This window comes from Cheilinus undulatus, linkage group 20 (assembly GCF_018320785.1).
Source record: "Cheilinus undulatus linkage group 20, ASM1832078v1, whole genome shotgun sequence".
Lineage (NCBI taxonomy): Eukaryota > Metazoa > Chordata > Actinopteri > Labriformes > Labridae > Cheilinus > Cheilinus undulatus.
Window position 1 is genome coordinate 30,991,443 of NC_054884.1, and position 24,995 is coordinate 31,016,437.

General features: G+C 40.9%; 1 protein-coding gene across 2 annotated transcripts in view; it reads left to right on the plus strand.

Annotated features, from left to right (window-relative positions):
- cdc42ep4b (CDC42 effector protein (Rho GTPase binding) 4b) overlaps positions 1-11,316 on the plus strand; it is a 44,149-nt gene extending 32,833 nt beyond the window's left edge. For both annotated transcript variants that reach the window (XM_041815379.1, XM_041815378.1), the window contains one exon: positions 3,766-11,316. In XM_041815379.1, coding sequence (XP_041671313.1) covers positions 3,942-4,940 — 999 coding nt within the window. In that variant the 5' untranslated portion in view covers positions 3,766-3,941 and the 3' untranslated portion in view covers positions 4,941-11,316. The remainder of the gene's footprint in view (positions 1-3,765) is intronic.
- Positions 11,317-24,995: the final 13,679 nt, after the last annotated feature.

Here is a 24,995-nt window from a genome sequence, read left to right on the forward strand (position 1 = left end):
AGAGAAACATTGCAAATAGAGTAGCATGAGCTCATGCTACTCTATTGAAATGATGTTTGCAATGTTTCTCTTGATGACCCTGATGAAAGCTATGAGCCGAAACGTGCTGGTGTAATAAAAGTGTTCTGTGAACTACAAGTGTTGTTTGAGCTGAAGACTTAATTCATCCTCCATGGCATCTTTACAGTTAGTGAAGTTGTGCCGAATTATTATGCATATGTAGTGCATTTGACCCCAAAGTCTGGTTCTATTTGGTCAGTGTGACTTCAAGTGCACCATAGGTAGGAACCATGCCTGAGAACATTTGAAAAGCTGGTCCCAGGCCAGATTCATTCAGAAAACTTTACTGTTGTCGTGACAGAAAATTGCCTTAGGGGTGTGTCTCAACATCAATAAAGAGTGCAACATACAAACCAAAGACATGACATAAAAAATGCATTCCTAAAACTAGAGTACAATAAGTTAGCCAGGATAAAAAGATAGATTTCATGAGGACTTGTGCATGGGGCATGTGAATGCAACTGTGCTGGAGTACTAGATACCCTGCAGCAAGCAGAGCAGTAAAGTCAATTCTGAACCTTCCCTGTCTTTTCAAACACTGTTGTATCCATGCAGCATTGGCCCATTTCATCCTTAAAGTTGCACAGTAGATGAAGAAGTAGGAGGGTCCCTCTTGGCGTTTTTGAAAATAATATAAACTTCCATAGTATCCTGCAGGATTGGACTTCATCTTCTGCACAGTGCATAAGCAAGCATCAACCTGCATGGTTGCATTGGTTGTCTCTTCTTCTTTCTTGTTGATGGATTTGCATTTCAACTATGTGCTACCACCACCTACTGTATCAGAATGTGGCTGGGTAAACTACGGTGTGGGACAGTGTTACTTTGTGAAAGCAAACCAGCAGTTGGAGGAGAAGGCAGGAGGGTGCAATCACACCTGGGCATGGTACAAGACAATCATGCCCAATGTGGAACTGCTTTAACACTTTTACTCGGTGCAAAAATGGGGAAAATCCCCTAAATAAGAGAAATATAGTGCACAAAGTGTTCCCTCTTATAGTGAAAGAAAAATTGACCCAGCCACAGTTTTTTATTCAGAGCACTGAAACACTTTTGTGTCTTTTTAAATAGTCCCAGGAATGTTATTATGAAACTGTAGACTGCATATGACACTTCCATTCTTCATGATTTATCTTTTTAAAAGTACTGAAAGCCTAGAAGTGAATATGACAGGACTGCCTGCAGGCCCTACTTCATCTTTTGTCATGCCCACAATAATGGGGTCTTGATGATCCTAAGGGGGGGCTGAGACTGTTCCTCATCAAACACCAAGGGGCCCCAGAAGACATGAAATGGGCCATTTCCTAGAATGACCGCAAGGTGTGAAGTTTGCACCTTTTGATATTTGATCACCCGCTGACATATTTTATTCTGAGGTTGAATGTCTCGGAGTGACGACGCACTTCAAAAGCATTCCCCTGCAGCTGAAGCATTGTGCCTCTTGTCTTATTGCCCTGCATGTGGCCACCAGGAAGGGTTAATCCATCTGAATGAGCTGATCTCTCCATGTAGGGGATAAAATCTTTCTCTGCTGTCTCCGGCCGGCTTACAGACAGGAAGCCCGCTCGGTAGCCAGCGCTCTGCTCTGATGTTGCCATAGTGAAATACAAAGCTATGTTCAGCGGGGAGGAACGTATCAGTTGATGAGCTGTCTTGAGTGGTCAGTTGCACATTCAGTGGACTTTTATGCCGCGGGTACTAATTGGCTTCTGCAGAGGGCATGAAGTGATAAAGCTGTAAGCTAATGCTAGATCACACAGCATTTATCTAACCACTATGTGTCAGCTCGATGGGACTTTGTTGGCATTTGTTTGCTCTGTGCGCTGTAATCTTCTAATTTGGCACCCAGTTGCTTTTTAAATGGATTTTGTAACAGTAAACCCCCTCCAGTTGCCAGATATAAAGGGTGTGAACTTGAACTCGAATTGGCTTTTACAATAGAACTTGAAAATCAGCTTTGTTGAAGCATTTTCTCTTTGTTAGGCTTTCTTTTGTGCTGTCTTTTTTGTTGGAGGGAAAGTGCATCTCCTCCATTACCACTGCCACAGAAGAAATCATGAATTAAGCTGTTGAATATAGAAGATAAACCCTTAGAAGTGGATAGAGTTCAGTCCCCTTTGGCAATGATCTCTCTTTTGGGAGAGAGGGGAACAAAAAACAGCCCTAGAGTCTATCATCTATCAACCCCCCCTTCTGTTCCCTCTAGTGCTACAGTTGCCTTTCCAATTGAATGGCTTCTTGTCAGTGATGCAAATGTTTTCACGGGTGACGTTGCTCTGGAATATTGTTGAGTGAATCCCCCATTCATTCACAATGGGGATTCGCATACAGGCCTGGAGCGTGGGCTCCAGCTCCAGTTTGAAAACAGTGAGTATGACGGGGATTGCTGTCTGGCTAAAACAATTGAGGCCCTTGTTGATGTCAGAAGCTCACAGATTCAGTGAACTCCGGCTAACGTACAAGTGGGTGTTTAAAAGTCATCTCTATTTGATACTGCTTTAAAGAGTAACTAAAGCCCAGAGTTTAAGTGGAGGTTTATCTGCCCTGGCATTTCAAAAAATGCCTTTAGATCTTCATGGAGAGGGCTGGGAGAGAGGGGGGATAAGACATGCAACTTTATCTTATCCATATCAGCATTGAGATTTGACTATTAGCCATAACGTCATAACTTTCAAAGGTAGGCTAACCACGAGTTTGAAACAGACAATCCGTGCAAGTTCTGAATCAAAGTGGCCAACATTAAATCAAGAGCACGCTGCTTTCTACACAAAAAGTCCTTATTGTACATCTTGGCTTCTGGGAACTGGATGTTACGTATTGATGTTTGCTTGATGAAGAGCAAAAAACAAGACTAGATGGGCAAAACAAGATATTCTTTTGAAGAGGATGAACTCATATGTTGCCTTCAAGGCTGAGAGACAATGGGTAAGATTGAGAGGAAAAAAAACACAAAGACCAAGCAGTGTTAACATTTAATCTCTTGACGATAGGAGGGCAAGAAGAGAATGAAGCACGTCTGGACTTTCTAAGCCGTTTGCTGAAAGTCGATCCATGCTGAAGAAATGCCGTTCCACTTCATTCTTTCGTCTTTTTCTTTCCACTCTTTTTTATTCCTGCCAGCTTGAACTGCTCTGGCTCCCAGTATCCTGTGTCTCGCTGGTTATGTAACAGTCAGGGGCCTAAATGGGAACTAAAGCACAGCAGTGACAGCGGACACTGCAGCCACTTGAAAAACTGAATGCGACAGCAGCTTATTAGAGTTGACAGCGAGCTCCAAAATGTATCAGAAGAATTGCACCGAAATATTTGGATTGAAACTTCCTTTGCTATGGATAGCTTCAGCGGGGGTATTAGGCCTGGGTTGAATTAGTTGAAATTGATGCGAACTGCATATGAGAAAGCTCTTCTCCACCATTATATAACACCCTTACAGGCTACTGCAAAGAAAAGCCTTTTCAAGTTAGAACCACTCAAGTAAGGCTTCATTTTGAAGCTTTGGCAATGAAACTTTCCATACTTGATGCAGATGAAAACAGAGCAAACTTTGTGATTGATAGAGAAGCTTTGAAAGTGGTGCTTTTCTTCCTCTTTAGGCTTAAGTGGTGTCTTTCATTAATTGCATGTTTCCACACGGAAAGCCAAGGTGCAAATCATTCGGTTTACATACTTTATGATGGCTTTAACAACCTTTTTTCTTCTTCACAGGCTCATCCAAGAGTAAGATGAAACCAGAACTGGAAGACCAGAATGCTTGAACACCTGGAATCTTACAGTCTTTGACAACATCTGGTGCAGCTGGCAAAAACATTGGAAAAGGACTTTTGAACCACTACAGAATCTCCAGTTTTCTTCTTGTGGATTCTAAGTTAAAGACAGCAAACATGCCTATCCTTAAGCAGTTGGTGAATAACACTAACCAGTCAAAGCGCCGGTCGCGAGCCGACCTGACCGCAGAGATGATCAGCGCTCCATTGGGCGACTTCCGCCACACTATGCACGTAGGCCGGGGTGGAGATGCATTCGGGGACACTTCATTTCTTAGCACCCGATCTGGTGAGCCACCAAGGGAGCCTGAAATAAAGCAAAGCTCACCAGGCCCCAAACCAGGGCTGCTGTCCCGCACCTTCAGAAGCAGCAAGCGCTCCCAGTCCGTCAACCGTGGGGACAAGTATGATTACAATATGATGGCGCCTTCTGGTGGTTCGTCCAACTACGTGAAAAATGCCATATCCTTGCCTTACCTTAACGATGATTTTAACAGAGGACATCTGACAAAGAGTGTGTCTTCAAGCCCAATGAAGACGCTCATGGAGATCGATACCAAGCCGGTTAACGGTGCAGCAGCAATGGCAACAATGGATGCAGATTTTGACGAGCGCAACTTCGGCGAACTCACTGACTTGCCTCCGTCAATGCCGAAGGGAGGCGGGTTGAAACACGCAGAGTCCATGATGTCCTTCCACATCGACTTAGGGCCGTCCATGCTTGGAGACATCTTAAGCGTGATGGAGAAGAAAGGCTGGGAGGACGACGACCTCGGCTACGAAGAGGGTAAAAGCAGCGATGGACGCGCCTCGCCTTCCAACATCCCCCACATAGATGATGACGATGCAGACGAGCGGGCACCGATGAGGCCACCTCGCAGCATGCACCAACAAAAGCCCGTGATAGAGCCCTACACCCCGGAGCTACAAACCAGGAACAACCACCACAACCTGGACAGCTACTCAGTGTCCAGCTCCGGCTCTGCTACTGAGGAGAAAGCTCAGTACCACCACCAGGACGGCGACACGGACAGCGCAAAGTACAGCTCACCACGTGGGGAGGACGACAGAGATTTCACCTTCATGGATGAGGACGAGGATGAGATTCGAGTGTAGACCAACCTGGTATTGGTGGACACTTTTGGAGAGACATTCGGAAAGTCAGGGGACTAATCAGAGCTTCTTGTATCATCTTTCTACACTTTTTTCAACATCATAATAAAACCAGTTAGGCCTTACTTGCTGTGCTGCAGCAAGATGTGAGCTAAAAACTGACAGACTTGCTCACAGAGTGGAACTCCTGAAGATTCGTTTCCGTAGACTCTAAGCTTGTAATTGGAAATTCCCCATTTTTGGACTGTTTTCTTTTCAAGGGTTAGAAAAGAAAAGCAGCAAGCCATTGTTTATGAGCACCACACTCATCTTGGGAAGCTAAGTTTGACCGCAAGGTCAGAGAGACTGTGCTTAAGCTGTCAGTCAGAGTAATATTACTTTTATGGGTGATGTGTGAGGTGAAGAGATGGATATGTGAGGGCACAAAGTTGATGTACAGTTCTGGACAGGAAAGAGGGAAAGGACATCATTTGCCAGTGATAATGTTTGGCAGAAACACTAAATAGATAAAGTAGTTATTACTTTTCATGTCTTACTTTAAGGGTTCATTTTATCATTACTTTCATGAAGCCGGTCTACTCTTGTAGAGCTTGTTTTTCAGTTCGGTACTTATTTCTTTTGTATTATTTTGCCTCCAATTTGTCTCTATTAAGCTAGGTCCTCATACTTTAAATTCTCTGACAGCTGTGGTATTTATTCATTTATATTAATAAGGGATGAATCAGTCTTATTGTGCACTACAAGGTCTTAAAAGTTTCTTCTGGTTTGTTTCTTTACTTTAAAATGACTTAACGGTACTACAGAATGAGCCAGCTTCTTTTGTAGAAACATGGCACTTAATTCTCATATCGCTGTCACTCTTTTTTTTGGAAGTCTGTGTAGGAAGACAAGGACCTATGTTTGGAAAAATGTGAATTGTCAAAATAAGAGGCCTTTTGTATGTGTCAGTGTCCTGTACTTTTATGAAAACAGGATAGAAGTGGCGATTGTGGCTAATTTTCTGGGTCATTCCACGCCATTATGGAGGTTGGTAGCATTAGCAGGTCAGCGGAGAGGCGCGAGAGTGAAAGGGACTGTCGGAAAAAATGGTAAAATCCAAATTAATAGTTATGGTTCCTCCCTTAAGGGGAGAGAAAGGATGTGAAACATGAGTAAGGTGTTATTAGATTGCAGCTTCTTTAATAGACAGGCTTGAGGTATGTCTTGGGGCAGCACTGAGAGTGGCAGAAACATTTCCTTAACCGGCCCCGCAGGTGATAAGACTCACCTCCTCTATCTACACAAGCCAAATCACACAGCAGAAACAGATGATTAAATCAACCAATCATCCAGCCTTTCCCGGTCTACTCATTATTAAACGTGCTGGATAATTGGCCTCCAACCAGCTGGAACTGCTCCAGGAACAGCAGGGTCAGGGACAGACAGGTGTGCTGTTTCTCTTTGGCTTTTTTGTGCTTAGTTGTAAGCTCGCTCAGCTGGCTCCTCCGGGCTCATCTCACTTAGAGGTAAAGCTACAAGGAAGCGTACTTTCCTTTCCTGCGTTGATGATTAATGTCTGACCTTTTTATTTCTGGTTAGAGGATTAATCGCCACATTTGACGAATGGGAAGCGTTTATTTCCTGTTGTGGCGTTGATGCAGGTGTGTATATATAGAATCAGGATGCTGTGCCATTCTTACTCGGGTTTATTGTATAGTTTTAAAACCACAGTGTAAACAGGTTGCAAGAAGATCTACAAAGACAAGCAATCTGGAGGTAATTGCCAAGTATGTTTTAACCATATTATCAGAAATGATAGCAGGATGTTTAATTTTGTTTTGTATACTTATGTGTAGACATGCAGTATGGTTTGAGTCAGAAATCTTACATTTTTTAATGTAAATGGGCCAAATTGGGAGTATTGTTTGACTTTTTATCAAGAATTGTTTAGTAAATGGTTTGTGGATTGTTTGGGCAGCTGCAATCCTTTATTATCAACAAGAAACGGACACTTTAAAGAGCAAAACACTCCTCCTTTAAGTTTTTAATCATGTATGTAAATATGATCTGTGCCATTGATTATTACAGCAAACAATCTGTCATCAGCAGTGTGAGTATGTGGTGAGAATCAGGAATGTCAGCGGCTTTAACACTAAACTAATAACATCTTCCAACAATCTAGGAAAACCCTGCCAAATCTCACAGCTAAGGTAGTATTTGTCTAATGTCAAGTTTGATATATCTCATTTCTATGTAAGCCACAGTCATAGAAAAAGTCCAGATAAATGTCTATTTCATATTTGACATATGAAATTCCGTTTTAGGCATGTAGGGCACTAAGGATTCATCACGGGACATGATGTACCAAAACCCGGGGCAGAGGCAGTCTCGACACATGACGACACAGGTGTGACACTCGGCAGCAGTCAAGGTCAAGCTCGACAGCAACTCTTTCAGGGTTCCTGCTTATCCTTGAAAAGATTAAAAAAAAGTCTGAAATTGGACATTTTAAATTTAAGGCTGGAATAGGTCAAAGAGTCTCATTTTAACCAGAGAGAGTGGCTTTGTCCAGTCTTTGTTTTCTAGCCAGCGTTATACAATTCTGATCATTCTTTCTTGTGTATAACCCTCGTCCATGTAACAGCTAACGGCATTTACAGCAGTTTATAGTTAAACTCCCAAATTTGGGCATTTTTGGTAATATTTTCTGTCCTAAACCATTTCCTACACAGTACACTAAATAAAGAATGTCAGCTTTGATTGGGTAAACGGATAAATCTAGCCTGCCTTTAATTTTTGATCTTTGGTGGCATAAAAAGTGGTATTCATTTTTCTCAATGTAGGAATTGAAAAGTCTTTAATTATTAAAAGTGTAGTAACCCTGCTCTTTTATCTAGGCATTTCCCCCCCCCTCGGTCATATGCCATGAGATCATCAGTGGTTTTTAGGCCCTTGAGACATTCACAGCCTGACCAGGGGCCCGGGGCAGTCCTGCTGCTCGTCTGTACTGTAGGCAAGTGGTTCCCAAGCTTTTTTCCTGGGTGCTTTTTAAACCCTGGAATTCTAAGTTGGCTTTCTTGTAACTGTAAGAACTTTGTAATCTCAAAAATGTGATTTTTTTTTTTTTTCAAAAAATGTTGACTTTTTACACAAAAATGAACAGATTCTCTTCATTTTTTCGTATTTTAGGTTGGCCCTAATACATCATTTTCTATCATTGTTTTTTTTTTAAAGATAACAGTTCATCTAATTTTGCCGGGGTGCCTGAACCCCAGTCTGGGAACCACTGCTCAAGGCCAGTCTTACCACATCCACCCCTTACTCTGCCCTAAAGGACTTTATTTTTTCAACTGATTATTTTCACATACCCCTGGTAAAATGCAAGGACATCCAGAGCACAACTTTTGGCCCAAACTTGCCTTAAAGTTCTGCACACTTGTGTAAAAGGCCAGTATTGCTTGTAGCAAGTTAAATAAAAAACATCTGTCAATGTGGCAAGAAAATTTAGCTGAAGTTTCTTGAAATAAGTTCTTTCTGAATTATTTAACTACTACATACTGTTCAGTTTCCATGCCCTCACAGATTAGTTGGATCGATTTTGACCCGAGCCAAGAATTCCCCTATAACAAGAGTCTAGACAGAAGTTTGGACAACTTATTGATCCAGATGGTATGGACAACCTATCTGTAGTTAATAAATGAATAATTTCAGTGTTTCAGGGGGCAGAGAGTGTTTTTAGGTTTTCAGCTACTCATTTTTGTGGAACAAGATCGAATCCACAATATCATGTCCTGTTTTATCTAAGAGATGAAAACAGCAATTATGATCTGAATAGATTGTACTAATTACATTCCTGGAGCATCAGATACTGCTTTGCATTATGCAGCACTCTGCCCTGTAAATATTAGACTTCTGCTCAAAAAGTCTGACATCTAAAGCTTTTATTTTGATTGTGGAGAAGCAGAAGTGTGGTGCTTTCTATCGACAAGCCTGTGATGGCAGTGAGAAGAATTTAACCTGCTCAACATTTCAAATATGAGTATGGATTTTTTTCATGCACCACTTTCTCCACTTAGTGACACAAGCTAACAGGCCCTGTTGAAAGAGAAAGGGAAGATTTTCCTGTCAGACACTCCTGGTGCCAATAAGAAATAAGCTGATTTCGTCACCAACATGCATGCTGTGGGGACACAATGTAACACTGTAAAAAGGGCGAGAACATTCCAGACATGCTGGTGTTTATTATATAATCAGCCTTACAATCATTAAATTATATTATCATACCTATTAATCATCAGTTAAGAATTGACTCCTGGCACACGAGACCTAAAGCTGGTCACACAAATTAGCAGACAGACTTCAGTTCTCTGTGTGCACCATGTATGATTATTTCATGGAGTTGTACTGTCTCACTGTGAAAAGATTCCTCCATGACTCTTCAAAGACTGACAGGTGCCTGTCTCTGCAGGAACCTGGGCAGAGATGTGGACCCCACTATCCCTGGAGGTGGTTAAAAAATACGATTTGGCACAAAGCATCATGTCGTCATTTTACAGAGTTCTGTACAAATTGCTTACATTTAAGCATAAATCTCCCTTAATAGCTGTGTTTTTATTTTACATTTAACTTATTTTAGGGATATTTTTACAATAATGGGTAGAATATACAACTTTAAATAATTACAAATGTAATTTTTGTATTTTGGCAAGCATCCCGTGACCCCTCTTGACCCCCCCCCTTCCCCAACAATCCCAACCCTCATTGGAAACCACTGCCTTAAACAATACACACAAGCATGGCAGTACTAGTAAATTCCTGCAAAGCTGTATTAATACAGTAACATAGTATTTAAGATTCCATAAATACATTTTCACTAATTTGATTCAGTCAAATTTGACCAGGTGTGGCAGCCTCTGAAGCACCTTTACAAAAGTGTAAACCATTTTTTTTGTATTTTGATAAGTAGAAAAGTGCATCATTTTGGTCTTTACATTTATTACACTATAAGTCTTAATTTGCAACATGAAATGCTGACTACTGTCATCAGCAACCTTAACGTTAATGTATCAAAAACATTTTTTACATAAATTTTCTATATAACCGGAAAAATTAGGAAAATGAAACCAAAGACAAAGACAGTGGCATCTAATCCTAACGCTATTGTAAACGACAAGAAGAGGTTATTTAAAGTTAAATGACTTTTGAACCATAAACTGTACCCATACACTTTTTTCCCATCTTACAGTCTGCTGTTACACTAATGACGCTATCCGTGCCTTTGTGACCCTTAAAAAGGCTTTTCTAGCAAGCCTGTAACCTGGGTGACTTTCCAGGGTCTTTAAAGGTAAAATCCACACCCGTAACCCAGATATTGAATGTTGCTCGTTTCTGCCGCTAGGAGCTACTGCTATCCACCATAATGTTTTGTCATATGGGCTGTGACAACCAATGGCAGGCTGCTCTGTTTTCACTTCATAGTTTGTCAAACTGGGGAGATCATGCAGGAGACAGCCTGAGTAGCTCAAAATGGAGAGAAAGAGAGACAGAGAGCCCGTGATGTGGCCCTCGGTGTCACTGCAGACAGGAACTGCTTTGGATAATGGTTCCAAAACAGCCAATTCAAGTGTAAGGACGTTTTATAAGCTTTTTCAGACAGTAAGTCCAGGTGAGACAAAATGGTAAAAAAACGCTTAGGGCTCAGAGGGTTTAGGGTTTTTTACTGCCATCAAATGTCAAAATAAGTTGAATTTGACCTTACAGTTTTTAATGATGACTAAATTTCATATGGTCACTTAATTTTGAAGTTTTACTCTCTACAAGCAGTGCTTGTTTCTTTTTCTTGACCCAAGACATTTATTTGGACTGGCCTAAAGAATGTGGCTTATGTTAGTGTAATGAATCATTTTGATAAGAAATTGTTCAAATTAGCTATTTTAGATTTGAGATTTGCAGCGTAAAGACGGCTGGAAATTGGAGTAACTAAATGGAAAATGACGGACTAAATTACACTGAAATATTTTCTTGTAATTGTCTGACTCTTCTGGCATGTGTTTCTCTGTGGGAAACTCCTCAGCAGGCCAGAATAAACCATATAAAGGAATTTGCAAATACTCTCAGCCTCAGGTCTGCTCAGAAAGTTTTCCATGGCCCTGACAGCTGTGGTTCGCTGAGTGGCAGAAAAGATAAGGACTGCAAAAAAACAACCGGCTCAAAGTTCAACTGTAGAATGTTTTCTCCTTTTTTTCCTCCTCATTGGCTGTAGTGTTATGCCAAGTATGTACTGTCTTCCTTTTCCTTACCCTGCTTTTACAGTATATTAATATATTTACCTTCATTTCTTCCCTTCTCTTTGAAATAACAGCTATATTTTTCAATAAAAGAGAAAGCTGGTAATCTTTAACCATGACTCTGCTTCTTTTTAGTCTTTTTAGGTCCATTATTGAGAGCGACGATGAGTTCATTCAGTTTCTGCTTCCAAAACAGGCAGAGCAATCACTGAAACACGACCTTCACACAGCCTACCCAAGAATTTTTACTAAAGAGTTTGAGCCAAATCCACACTTTGACAAACACACACTGGGAGTGGATTATTCAGCATAAATAACCCTGAAATGAAAGATAAAACCTTGCTGAACAGATTTCACATTACGGGCGAGATGAGTCTTGTTAGCTAATTAGAACCCTCCAGCCTGACATTGATCCTAACAGGCTTTATGCTTTATCAACCCAGCTGTAAGGACAAGTAAAACAGTCCTTGTGTTTTGTGACAGGCAGCTTTTAAAGACGACATATTTGCTTTTTTTATGATCCAATTCATTTTGTGGGAGAGAGGAAGGAAGGGGAGGAAATATGGCTTAAATGGTGCATTAATGATGGAAGGAGAGAGCAGCACATTAACTGTACAGATGGAAAACATCACAGCTTTCTCTCTCCCTCTTCTTTCAAATGCAATTTCTCCGGTTTATAGCCATCTGGGTGTGCAAAGACAGACAATATTATCTCAATTATTCTCACATTTAATTCTAATTTATGCGTTGTTAATGGGTGTGAGCAAACAATGTGGTACAGTCATACATTTCTTTTACCTTTGCTTTAAGGACAGAGATAAAAAGCATGCATAGAAAAGCTATGGGTAAAGAACTGTAGTTGGTGGCGATAGGCCTGATTTCAAGTTACAAAACATGGACAACTTTTGTAAACTCTATATTTTACTTTTATCTCAATTAGGTAGAAATCAGGCAGGTAACAAATTGACTGCTGCTATGCTAAGCATTTATTTTCATCAACTTCTGGGTCAAAGCTTGGTCCAAACATGCTCACCAAGCTTTATACCCATTGAGCGGTCTAAGAAGTTAGCAAGCCTTCTATGCTAAACAGTAAAGACATGGACATGTGTTACAGCACCTTTCATTTTGCACACATTCAGTACTTCTGGTACAACTGAGATATCTAATGGTCATAATCATAGGCAGATGATAACAACTCCTGCTATGCTTAGCATTTATGCAGTTCAGCTTCAGGTCAAGTCCCAGCATGAGAACTGTAGACTAGGAACAGAACATCCAGGCCAGTTTCGGTTGGATTGATGTTTATACATTCAAGTGTTAACCAATCTTAAGTCAATATCATATAAAGGTATGATAGCCCAGCCCTGCGATTGACTGGCGACTAGTCCATGGTGTAACCTGCCTCTCGTCCCAATGGCAGTTGGGATTGGCTGCAGCAGCCCCGTGACCCCCAGTGGGATAAGCGGTATAGAAAATGGATGGGTATGTTAGTCCAAATTAAAGAAATTCCTTTCAGTACTATCTCCATAGGACTAGCAAGTTTCATGCATTTGAAGTAGAGTTTTTTTCAGACTCAAACAATAATATGATTTTTCAATCTGCATACGAGTTTCAAACTAACAGTTGAAGGCCTAACCTTGCATAGCTGTTGGATTGTCCAAATTCCATGTCTGTCGTCCGTCTTGCAAAGCTCCAATCTGAAACGATAGATCTTGGTCTGAGAGCAGACAGACCAATCACGATATTTGAGGAGGACAAGGCGGTTGCTACTGATCTGGTTTAGTTTTACTGCAAGCCACTACGCAATCAATCAATCGATCTTTGTGTCGCACCAATTCATAGCCTAAGTTATCTTTGGACACTTTTCAAAGAGGGTAGGACTAAACCGTACTCTCAGTTGTGGCCTAATATAATAAATACCAGCATTAATCATTAACATTATGATAAAGACTATGTATAAAGCTTTATATAATCACCATAAACACAGCTAGCAGTATTTAGTCCTGTTACAGTGGCAACATAAACCTTCCCTACCCTAAGCTGCACTGAGTTTGGAAAGGGATAGAAGAAAAAGTAGTGATGGAGATAAGAAGGAAGAGGAGAGGGACAAGAGAAACAACAAAACAAAATGATGGCAGTTGTAGTAGTAAACTTATCTACCATTTTGTAGGAAATTTATATAACATTTATGATGATGCTAACATATGTGCAAATTACCCTACCCTAACCCTATTACAGCTATGACTGATAGAAAACAGAACAATTGTGACCGGTGTGGCGATTAGCTCAGATGACGTTACAGCAGCGTTTTTTTTTTTTTTTTTTTTATCAGAACAGGACATTTCTTTATCAACAGGCTTGTGAGCCCACTAGATCTAGCTTGTTTGATTTTTTTTCTGTCTTCTCGATTTGTTAAATAAAATCACAGAGGGCTCTGCATGTATAGCAGTCAGAAATGTAAACAAACCAAATGGTAAAGCTAAAGAAGAGTGATGAAGTTTGCTCTGAATGATGGACAATCACAACTGAAAGTAAAATTAGAAATGAGGGCAAAAAAGAGCCTTGTTGAAACATGCTATTAGCATTAGCATCAACTGTAGCGTGTTATTTATTGTCATGTTTGGATAGACAAATACAGTAGGCCTATGTTTGTAACAGTCTAGAGAAAGTCTAAAATCATCTAGAGATGAGCCAGCTTCAGACTCTGGCTACTCAGATCTTCACCTTAACTACTGCAGTGACGTGTGCAGCCACCCAAACGTCAGGTATATTACCTCTTTTCTAAACTCTGTTTAAAAACGTAGATTAACAGCTCTGATCTGAACCAGTGGGACCAGCTGACTCTTTGGTGTTGATCGTTTCCAAAGCACTACACACTTCCCTTATCACTTCCTTGCTGTAACAAATTAAAAAGACCTGGTGACACAACTGAATCGTTTGCAGACATTTCAAGTCACCATTTGGTTCTTTAAAACAAGCGTAACCCTGCACATTTCACATTTATGTAAGCCTTTAACACGCTCAGTGAGTCTCTGCTCCACACATACAGCAATAACAGAAACCACATAGTTTGCAGCGTACTCTACTCATGTAATTCTTATTTATGTTTAAGTATCTGCTGTCATGATTCCTCCACGGCCTACCTGCTCATCTACCAAGAGGCTTACATCACCCTGTGCAGTGGTATCAGTGTTGTTTTACGAGTGTGAATGACTGACCTTGGTATCGGCCTCATACACAGTACTGGTATCATTGCATCTCTTATTCACATATGAAATATAGACACAAATATAATTTTCCCTCACCATGAATGCATTGATTGTGACAAAGTCAGGACATTTTACTCGCAGTACTGCTAGTTTTTATTGCAAACATAAAAGCTTTAAATACAGAGCTTTTACTAGTTATACTGTCTTTTTAAACTGTGGCATCACTGCTTTAGGTAATGAAAGATCTGAATTGTGCTTCTTCACAGTGCACCCTTAAACTTTATACAAACTGACACAAAGTACTAACAGATATACATACAGATATACTTTCTTTACATCAATCTGAAGCTGTTCAATAAAACTGAGTAAGATGTCCTTCACTGCAAACCTCAGTACATTTAGAACATGTAAATACTCCAACCATGTTTATAAGTATACTACTATCACCCCCTAGTGTCATTTTTATGTACTGCAAGTAATATTAAGAAGACTTTCTTGAACAAATCTGCTTAGAGAGAACTACAGAGGAGGTGCCACTCAGTTACAGGAACATTTACCAGGTTTGTTTTCAGCTGCTGAGCTTGATAAAATCATTTTGAACATTATTATTTAACCCTTAGGAAACCAGTAAAATGTCACTGAGATTCAAAACAGGCTTGATATACAAAAACAGATTCTAACACATTAGAAAGGCATGGAATAGCATGCAGATACTTAGCTTAGTCATAGATATATCGGTAAAGCAGCTACAGCAAGATGAGTCTGTCTCCAAGTTATCAAACATCCTTTATAAAAGCATCTGAAAGGACACCAATAGCCTGGTGGTTATCTGGTGTCATTTGAGGACACTTTAGAAATGAACTTTTAAGGCTGATAGGGACACACCATTCTTGTGGCAATCAAGAGGAAAGAGGTATTTAGGGAAAGAAAGTCACATCCCCAGTGATAGATGTATTTAGTTGTAATGATCCTGAGGTTCTGTTGAAGATGACATTAACAGATGTCACTGAAATTTTAAAAATGAATATTTTGACAAGACTTACATTCATTATTTCCTCAGTTCTTCTTAAGTTTTACCAACTCTTGGGTTAAAGAGATGTACTCCCTTCTTACCAATTTTCTTAGGTGCAAAAATAAGCCCAGAATGTCATACAAAATGTCCCGTATTCCCAGATTCAAAGGTGGGTTAGGAGTTCCGGTTCCCACTGTCATGGGCTTATTTTCAGCCAGGCAGTAGGAAGTGGGGTTGGGAATTCTCTCCTCGCTCAACACACAGGTCTCTCTACAGTATCATCCTAAACCTCCACCTACCCTGGATGATATTATTATAAGATTCTCATGTTTAATTGCCTGAGTTTTTCATAAAAAGCGTAGCCATCTTGCACTGTGTGGAACAGTCCAGCTCTAATGTCCAGAGGATCTGGAGCTAAATAGAGTGGGACAGATATTTCATGGTAGAATCTTACCTTAGTTCCTCAAGGATAAATTTGGTCTCACTGATTCATTCTTTTTAACATGAGCACAATTATCCTCCATTATGAGAGAAAAATATGCAGAAGGTACAGTCTGCTTCCATCTGTGAACAGGATGTGCTCTTTTTAAATGCAACTTTGTCCCATTGCACAGTTTCTTGCACTTCTACTCAGGAGGCTTGGGAGTATGACTTTAAGATAAGCTTTTCTCCTTTCAGCGTGCTTCCATATGGAGATTAGGCATTCATTTATCCGGATGTGTCAGGTATAAGGTTATTCAACTTAAGATTTTATGCGGAGCTTCTTTGACTCCTGTCAGACTTGCAAAAATACCGGAGAATGCTTCTGTTGTGTGTTGACATACTTATGGTTCATCTTTGCAGCTGTCAGGTCTTTACTGCCTGAAAAATCTGAATAAGAAAAACAAGGCAACTTACAAAGGCAGGTCTAGACTATCCTCATTGTACTACTGACAAAGACCCAACAATAATCCAACATAGGCTCAGCACTAGGCAACAATTAGCAAAGTTATGGTGGCAATAAAAAACATAAGAGTACCCCTTACTAAAAAGAAACCGTAGAGCACAACTGTACTCGTGCTGTCTGCTGAAGCTGTGTCAGGTGTAACTGGATAGACAGAGACATGGGTAGAAACAAACAGAGCATCCCAGTGAATGGGATAAATTACAAACAGAATAGTGGCAGCCAACAGACTTTTATTTTGGAATCCAAGATTGAGGAAATGACTGTTTCCAAATTTCTCTTATAAATATGAACACAAAAACATGCCTTTTGCCCTATTAGGCAGTTGGAAAATAAATTCAGAATAATAAAAAAAGCCTTTTTATCTAATGTTTCTCATTTTTCATTTTCCTGATTGCATTTATGTTCAGATTAAAAATAGAATAAAATGTTCTTTTTCTCCTATTTTGTCACCTGGTGCAGGTGTTGTGCACAGAAAAGCATGCTGTGAACGCCCAGTGTCTCTCCATATAAACAGGTGCTGGCCTGTGTGCTCTGTATCTATAACAGCAGGCAGTATACGCCCTGACATGGGTCATGTATTCACAGCATGAGTAACTGCTGTTAGCACTAGCATAAAGGTCAGGTCAGGTCTCATACGCCTTGGTTTCTTCTAAGGTCATCACATCATGTACAGTGATTGATCATGTGCTTCCCTCTAGTCCATCTGGCCTCAGCTTAAGCCACATCTTAGTTTAAACCAAGAGTCTGAGAATATCAATAATAAACTTTAAAAAACTTGAGTCAGGAAGTCAGATCACAATGCAAGTTTACACGATAATCCTGTAATTCAAAGTCTGCTAAACGTGATGGTCCATATGGTCATACGAAAAAACATTTCTGCTTATTCTAGTTCCAGGCATGTCCTCCTTTCACTTTCCCCTTGGTCTGCTGTTAGAAAAAATGATATTTTGTAAACACACAAATCTCAAGCTGATCCCTGTGACAGGTCTGCCAGACAAACTATTCATTGGTTTTCAATCCTCACTCTTACCTAATGTGAAAACACAAGCTTCAGAGAGTCTCAGGCAATTTAAAATGAGCAGAGAAATAAAACTTTTTTGAATGTATGTAAGAAAAAACAAACCCCGGAGAGCAGGGTGTAAGCTGCAAGCAGGCGTATATTAAATGCCACAACCAAGTTCTGGCAAAGTAAGCAGAAACTTCTGCCTCAAGTCTTGACTTCCTGATCTCAATCTGGCAAACTTCCATGCTGTAAACTCTGCAAGAGTAGCTCAAGCAAAGTCCAAGAACAACATCTGGGATCTCTGTCCAGAACCTTCAGACTCCTTCTGGTCGAAGACCCAAGCTTGAAGGAGACACAAGACAGCCCAAAAATACCTATGTACATAAATATATTCTAACCGATCACTTTATTAGGCACACCTGTTCAACCTCTGATTATCACAGATGTCTAATCAGCCAATCAGGTGGCAGCAACCAATGCATTTAGGCATGCAGACATGGTCCACAACAATCTTCTAAAGCTCAAACTGAGCATAAGAATGGTGAGTATCGAATAAAGCGATTATTATTTTGCATTAAAATTAGCCTGAACAAAAGTGTAAGCATATTTTTTGGTCTATTTCTGACAGACTAGAGCCACTAAATGTCTCCTAATTGTCACTCACGCTGATAATCCACCCTCATGGCTTGTTACTACACAGCACAGCACAAAAAAGCATACCAAATGTATTAGCATGGGCAGCTATGAGGATTTCTGAGCTGTGTTTTCAGTGATGTTGCTCTTTTGTTTCAGTGTATTGCAGACAAACAGCTGATCAGTGCAGTGACTCCTGTCCTGCAACCATGCAGGACAAGCTGTGCTTAAAATTTCCTGCTGAAAAATTCATGCCTGTGACCATTAATGCCAATATTTACCATGCTTTGCCACGTGTGTGATGTTCGCCAGTAGTTCAGACATGAAGAGTATCTGTCGGATGCTAAATGAACAAACAATAGAGCCATCAAATTAAACAGCTGCCTCTTTCTTGCTTTCAAAAAGTTTCCCAAAAGCTCCTTGAAATGCTGTTTTATCAATTAAGTCTGATGCTAGATGGTTCCGTTTTCTATATGGAGAGAAACCAACTGCAATTTGGGTGAGAGTCTCATAAATACATGATCCACATTTAAACAGCCTTGTCTTTAAATGTTGTTGTGTGTCCAGTAGATGGAGCCAGTTCCCTTTGTACAGCATCATGCTTCCATGCCCTGACTGACTACTCCTCTTTACATCCGGTATGCTCTTACTCAGACCTTCTTATGACATTAAAAGCACAATTCTATGTGTGAGTCTTTTATAAATGCAGCTTTTTGAAGCTTTATTTCAAGCTTTACTTTGAAATAAAACGCAGAGAAAACAATCTTCTCCAAGGCCTCTTTCTTTGAAGATATGATAACCCTTTAGCTAACCACAATTCTTTGAGATGATCCATCTTTTGCACAAATCCTTGTCACAATGACCTTACATGAGCTAGAAGCCTTGTTGAAGACACTTTAAACCAACTGACGCACTATCATCTTTGTTTGTGTTGCTCTGAAAATTGTAATATTTATTTGTATATTTTTCTTGTAGCAAATATCTTTGTGACTGGCGATATTTACAGTTGTTTGGTTATCTTCTACATGCATCACTACAATATGATTGTTTATGCTCTCTTTTCTCACTTGTGGGGTAGTGGTAGCCTGGTGTTTTGGTCCGCATGCCCCATAGACAGCACAGTCAAATGCAAAAGTTTTAGGCATGCAGGGCGCTTAAGATTCATCAAGGGGTTTGATGTGCCACAACCTGAGGATGGAGGGGCAAAGTCAAGCAGGACACATGTCGACACATATGTGTGTTGCTCATCAGCCAAGGTCAAGCTTGATGGCATCTATGTTGTCCAGGCCTTTTCACCCTCAGTGATACATGACGACTGCAGGTGGTTTCTGAGCCTTAGGACATCAAGTGCACAACCGGGGGCTTGTGGCAACCCTACTACCCACCCAGAAGATACACTAGGCTGTGTTTAGACACCTTGGCTCTCAGTTCGAGCTCAGAGTCAAGGTTGCATCTAGGCGAGAGTGGATGTGACCCTCAAATGCACACTAGAGTCAGGGGTTTAGGGTTAGGGTTAGGCTAAGGCAGGGTGTTGGCTCTCAGTTCAAGCTTTGGGCCTAGGTTACCTCCAGAGGGGCCTGGCTCAAAGTAACCCTGAAGTGCACACTAGGTGCTAGGGGTTAGGATTAGGTTTAGGCCAGCTGTTGGCTCTCAGTTTAAACTCAGGGCTGAGGTTGCCTAATGAGGGTCTGGCTGGATGTGAAACCTAAGTGCTGACTGGGGTCAGGGTCAAGGTTAGGCAGAGTTTTGGCTTTTACCTCCACAGGAGGGGCCTGACATGGATCTGAACCCCAAGTGCATACTAAGGTCAGGGGTGTAGGGTTAGGGTGAGGATTAGGCAGGATGTTGGCCCTCAGTTTAAGCTTTGGGCCAAGGTTTCCACCAGAGGGGCTTGGCTTGAAGTGGCCTCAAAGTGCACTAGCATTAAGGGGTTAGTGTTAGGTAGGGTGTTGGCTCTCAGTTAGAGCTGAGGGCCAAGGTTGCCTCATGAGTGGCTGGCTGTATGTGACATTCTAGGGTCAGGGGGTTAGGGTCAGTTTAAGGATGAGGCAGGACGTCAGTTCAAGCCAAGAGCCAAGGTTACCTTCAGAGGGGCCTGGCTGGATGTGACCCCCAAATGCACACACGACTTAGGATTTTAGGTTTATGGTCGGCCTAAGGTACAGTGTTGGCTCTCAGATCAAGTCAAGGGCCAGTGTTGCCTCTAGTGGGGCCTGGCCCAAAGTGACCCCAAAGTGCACACTAGGATCAAGGGGTTAGGGTTAGGCCCTTGCTCTCTTGGCCTCTGCTGTGATGGGGGTCTGGTCCTGCACCCACCCTACCCTATAAACTTTGTTTTTTTTTAACATAGTATTTTCCCATGCCCCTGGTAATATGCAAAGACATCCAGTGCACAACCTGGGTTGTTTCAATCTTCGTTCCCATCCGAGGTGCCCTCAGGAGGCCATAACTCACCTTACTTCAGCCTCAATGTTTGTCCAGAACATGCCTAAAAGTTCTGCACAGTACTGTTTGTCGTCCACAAAGCGGTTTGCCTATGTTTGAGTCCGACCTGCGGCTCCTTTTAAGCAAATCACCAACTACTTTCTCTCTCCCTGGTTTATGGCTAAAGGCACGAAAGCATCAAAAAGGTTGAAAATGAAACTTATTTGGCTGCAAAAAGGGGGTTGAAATTGGTATACAGTTCATGTATTTCTTGTGTAATTTGTTGGAAAAGCATCTTACACTAAGCCCTTTAGTATGACATCATTTAAATACACCTTTGAGCAAACAGTGATAATCTTTTCCAGACTGATTTCCTCATTTGTTTAGTCTGAGCACACATGGGACTTCTCATAATCCAACAGCTTATCCTTGACAGAATCACAACCTTGAAATAAAGTGGGATTATGTATCCTGTATTAAAATAACAATCTAAAGAGACTGGACGACTCAATGTTGGTGAGTTATCTTTGGCTCATTCTTTCTTTGTGATACTGTAATATGCATGTGATTATTCTTTATTATTCCATATGTGAACATGATATGGCTATGCCGTTATAGAATGGGTGGAGAAAAACAAACCATCAAGTATGGAGCAGAATCCAGGGGTTTGAAGTCAGCCATGTGATCCTCAAACACTTAAATATTTACTTCTGTTGAGCTGAGCCGGGTTTAGTCGGCACGTTAGTCTTAAAAAAAAAGAGAGCTGTCAAACAATTAAGTGTGTGCCGAGCTGGGATTGAGCAAACAACATCCTAATAACCACTCAATGGAGATGTTTTGTACAGGAGCACAAAGCTGCAGCTCCAGAAGACTCCACACTAAACCTGATCAAAGTCACAGTTCAAAATCTGGTGCTCATAAATTACAATAATGACGCTGCAGGTGTTTCTCTACCCTGTCAGACAGTTTCAGCTGAGCCAAGCATGTTCAATGTGGAGGAACAACAGCGGAAACATTAAGAGCTCACGGCATGGAATAACACTAGTTAGGAAATGGTCCACAAATGGAAAAGGTCTGAGTGCTTTTGCAAAGCCTTCAGAGCAGCTTTGAGTTCTGGGAACCCTCAAAGTAATGGGGAGCAGGGTGGGAATATTTTACAACCATGATAGACGTTTATGCAGGTGGGACAACTTAAAGCAGACCTCCTGGTTTTACCTTCGCTGCACTGATGGGATAACGTTGCCATTGAGTTTTTAAAGATGAAGGCCTGATAGTAAAATAAATAAAGTAACCCTCCTTTTGGTATTTTATGATTGGTGTCATCCATTACTTCTCCTTAAATGGCAATCCAGCACAAACGAGTGAGCGCTGATGTCAGCAGAAAAAGTTGCAAGTCAGAATGACTGCAGAAATATTGTAATCATACAATAATCATGTGATTTAGCTTAATCATGAAGCCCCAAGATATAGTCTTGAACAGTAGCAGGCTCAGGATGTTTGAGGAGCCGGGGAAAAATACTAAAAGGGCACCTGCTGTATCTGGCCACCAGCACACAAGAAAGTTTTAATATATTTGTAATAATGCAAATAAAATACAAAGGAGAACTTATGACACATAAATGCATTTCTCCACTTTTAGACAAGTGCTAAAAAGGCACTGTTAAATTTTGTCCATTTACAGGGCCCTGTAGAGGGCCCTTTGCTATATTAAGTCCACTTAGAGGACACCAAAGAGAGTATTTTGCCAAATTTTGTCCATTTAGAGGGCTGCAAAGAGGGAATGTTTTAAAACTTTTTCTCTTTGAGGGACACATTGCCAAATTTTGAACAATTAGTGGGCCCCAACGAGGGTACTTTGTAAAGTTTTGCCCATTTTGAAGACATCAAGGAGGGCACATGTCAAATTTTGTCCATGTAGAGGGCTCTTTGTAGAACTGTGTCTATTTAGGGGGCACTTTGTATAATCTTGTCCACAAACAGGGTACTAATAAGGGCACATTATCAATTTTTGTCCATTTAGAAGGCACCAAAAAGGGACACATTGTTGATTTTAGCCCACTTGTCCAATTTTGTCAACCAGCAGGGCACCACAGAGGTCTCTTCATTGAATTTTGTCCATTTTTAGGGAACCAAAAAGGGCACTCTGTCAAATGCTTTCCATTTAGCAGGCCCAATAGTGGCACCTTTGTCAAATTTCATCCACTAACAGGCCAAATGTCCAATAGGTACCATTTTACCCATTGGACGACCCCAAGGGGGGCACGTTGTCAAGTTTTGTGCATTTAGAGGGAACCAAAAAGGGCACTGTGTTGAATTTTGCCCACTTGGGAGAATCTAAAGAGGCCTTTTTGTCAAACTGTGTCATCTAACAGGGCACCAAAGACAGCACTTTATTCTATCAAGTCCACTTAGATGGCACCAAAGAGAATACCTTATCAGTATTGACTTAAAAAAGACATTTTTTCAACCACCAGGCCATCAAGGGGGTGAGCCCTCTGTCTGAATCCACCAGTGGTCTTGGAAAATCTCTTACGACATTAAGAGAATTTGGGGAAAAATTCCTATGAAATTTAAGGGGCCTGCTTACACAAGCAATAGCAGAGCTAAAAATAGATGTGTCATATTTTCTGCTGTCTGCTCTGGAATTCACTGAGTGGAGCTGGATGTGATTAAAATAGAGGCACTTGGTTTTTCTGGTAAGCAGTGGTATCTTAGACATAAAGTCCTGACTTTACATAAACATTACATTACAATACATTTTTATTCATTGCATTGAAGTGAAATGATTGTTCTCATTCTAGCTGTTTTGAAACTTTCTGAGGGGTTGAATTGAACCCCTTACATGTAAAAATTTCTCCAGATTCTTTAATTTTTTTAAAGATATTATGGATGGTAGATGGAGGATAGAAGAAGCCTTTCACAAAGTGGAGAATCTGACGCCTTTCAGAAGTGCTCCATTAATACCTGATTACGGTACAATCACATGTAATCATTTAACCTACTTACCTGTAGAATGTTTCAGGTGATTTTTGGTGATTCCACAACTTTCATAGTGTTTTTATGCTCTGTTCCAACTTTTTTGGAACATATTAAGGGCTGTCTCTATTTAAAAAAACAATATCTTGTCTTTGTGCCAGGTTGAAAAGGATTTGCAAATCACTGTTTTCTATTTTTAATCAAATTTCATTCACATGTCCCAACTTTTTTGGAATTTAGATTTATTATGTCCTGATTCTAACTATGTCACTCTTTATTTTGCTCCTGCTAACTCCATCAGTTCCTGTCCTCTTTCACTGCTTAGCCTCAGCCATCGTATAAATGGTGCTGAGACTGGCCTGGCTTCTCTTCAGCTGCAGGCTGGTGTGTGAACCAGTGCCATAAATCTGTGCGCTCTTCTATTGTGAGAATGGCAGCCTCTGCCAGTTACATAATGCTGAAAAGAGGCATGGGTTAGATGACATCCTCCTTTTCGAAAGTTTTCATATGTTATCAACTTTGTAACTTCTGTTTTATGGTGTAAAAGTTGTATATTGTTGCTGTAAAACACTCGGTAACAGAGATTTGAAGCGATTAGATGAAGTGTTTTTCACAGAATGTGAGGTTGAGCAGCCCTGACATACCACAGTTTCACACTGCCTCTCTGACATTACACATCCTGCCTGTTACTCCTGAAAAACAACAATTCCTCTCCGTTTCCTCCCAGCGTTTCCTGCTGTCAGTCGCAGGGTCCGGGTCGACACCCTTCTCTTCCCGTCTCTTGGATTTAACCTCTCAGGGAGCAGAGCGGAGGGCGGAGCGGGAGGCAGCTTCCTTCCCCATGAGGAGGCCTGGTATGGGAGGAAGGGAGGAGGGGGGGTATGATGGGAGGCGCCGTCAGGAGGTGACAGAGAGGAGTCGTGAGATATTTACAGAAACAAAAGAAAAACACAGGCGTGTCTCGCACATTCTCTCCCTCTGAATGAAGACGGAGGAAATGCTCTGGATGGATACTACACCACTTCATCACCTGCTCCCCCCTTTTCCTTCTGGAGATTTATTCTTTAACCTGCTGGGTGTTCCTATGACTGAAGCTTCAAGGAGTCAGTGAAGCCCCGTGTGGACCCCATCTTACCATGATCACACCATTTTCCATCTAACATCCTCTTTTCCTCAGTAATGCCACATTAACTCAGCTGTAAAATGGACTACTTTAAAACCTTTTTGCTATTACCAAGGGACAATATGTTCAAACTAAAAGCATTATTGTTAAAGTGGGAGCCATTTTCTGCAACACCATAAATACAATTTTAGAAAAAAAATGTTTGGTGTGAACAACAAAGTCTGGAAGTGATACTGGAGCCAGAACTTAAAGATTCAAGGAAAGGGTCAAGTGCTCTACACGCTATATCATTCTGTTAGGTGTAGGTCTTCAATCACCGTTTCATGAAACAGTAAAAAAAAAGACAGATTTGAATTCCTTTAGTGCAGTTTAATCTGTGACCTGCCTGCATTCTGGATCTCTGCCTGAGAATTTGGTCGTCATTTCTCTCCTGATGGATTTCCTGTAGTAAAGGAGCGCTGAATCA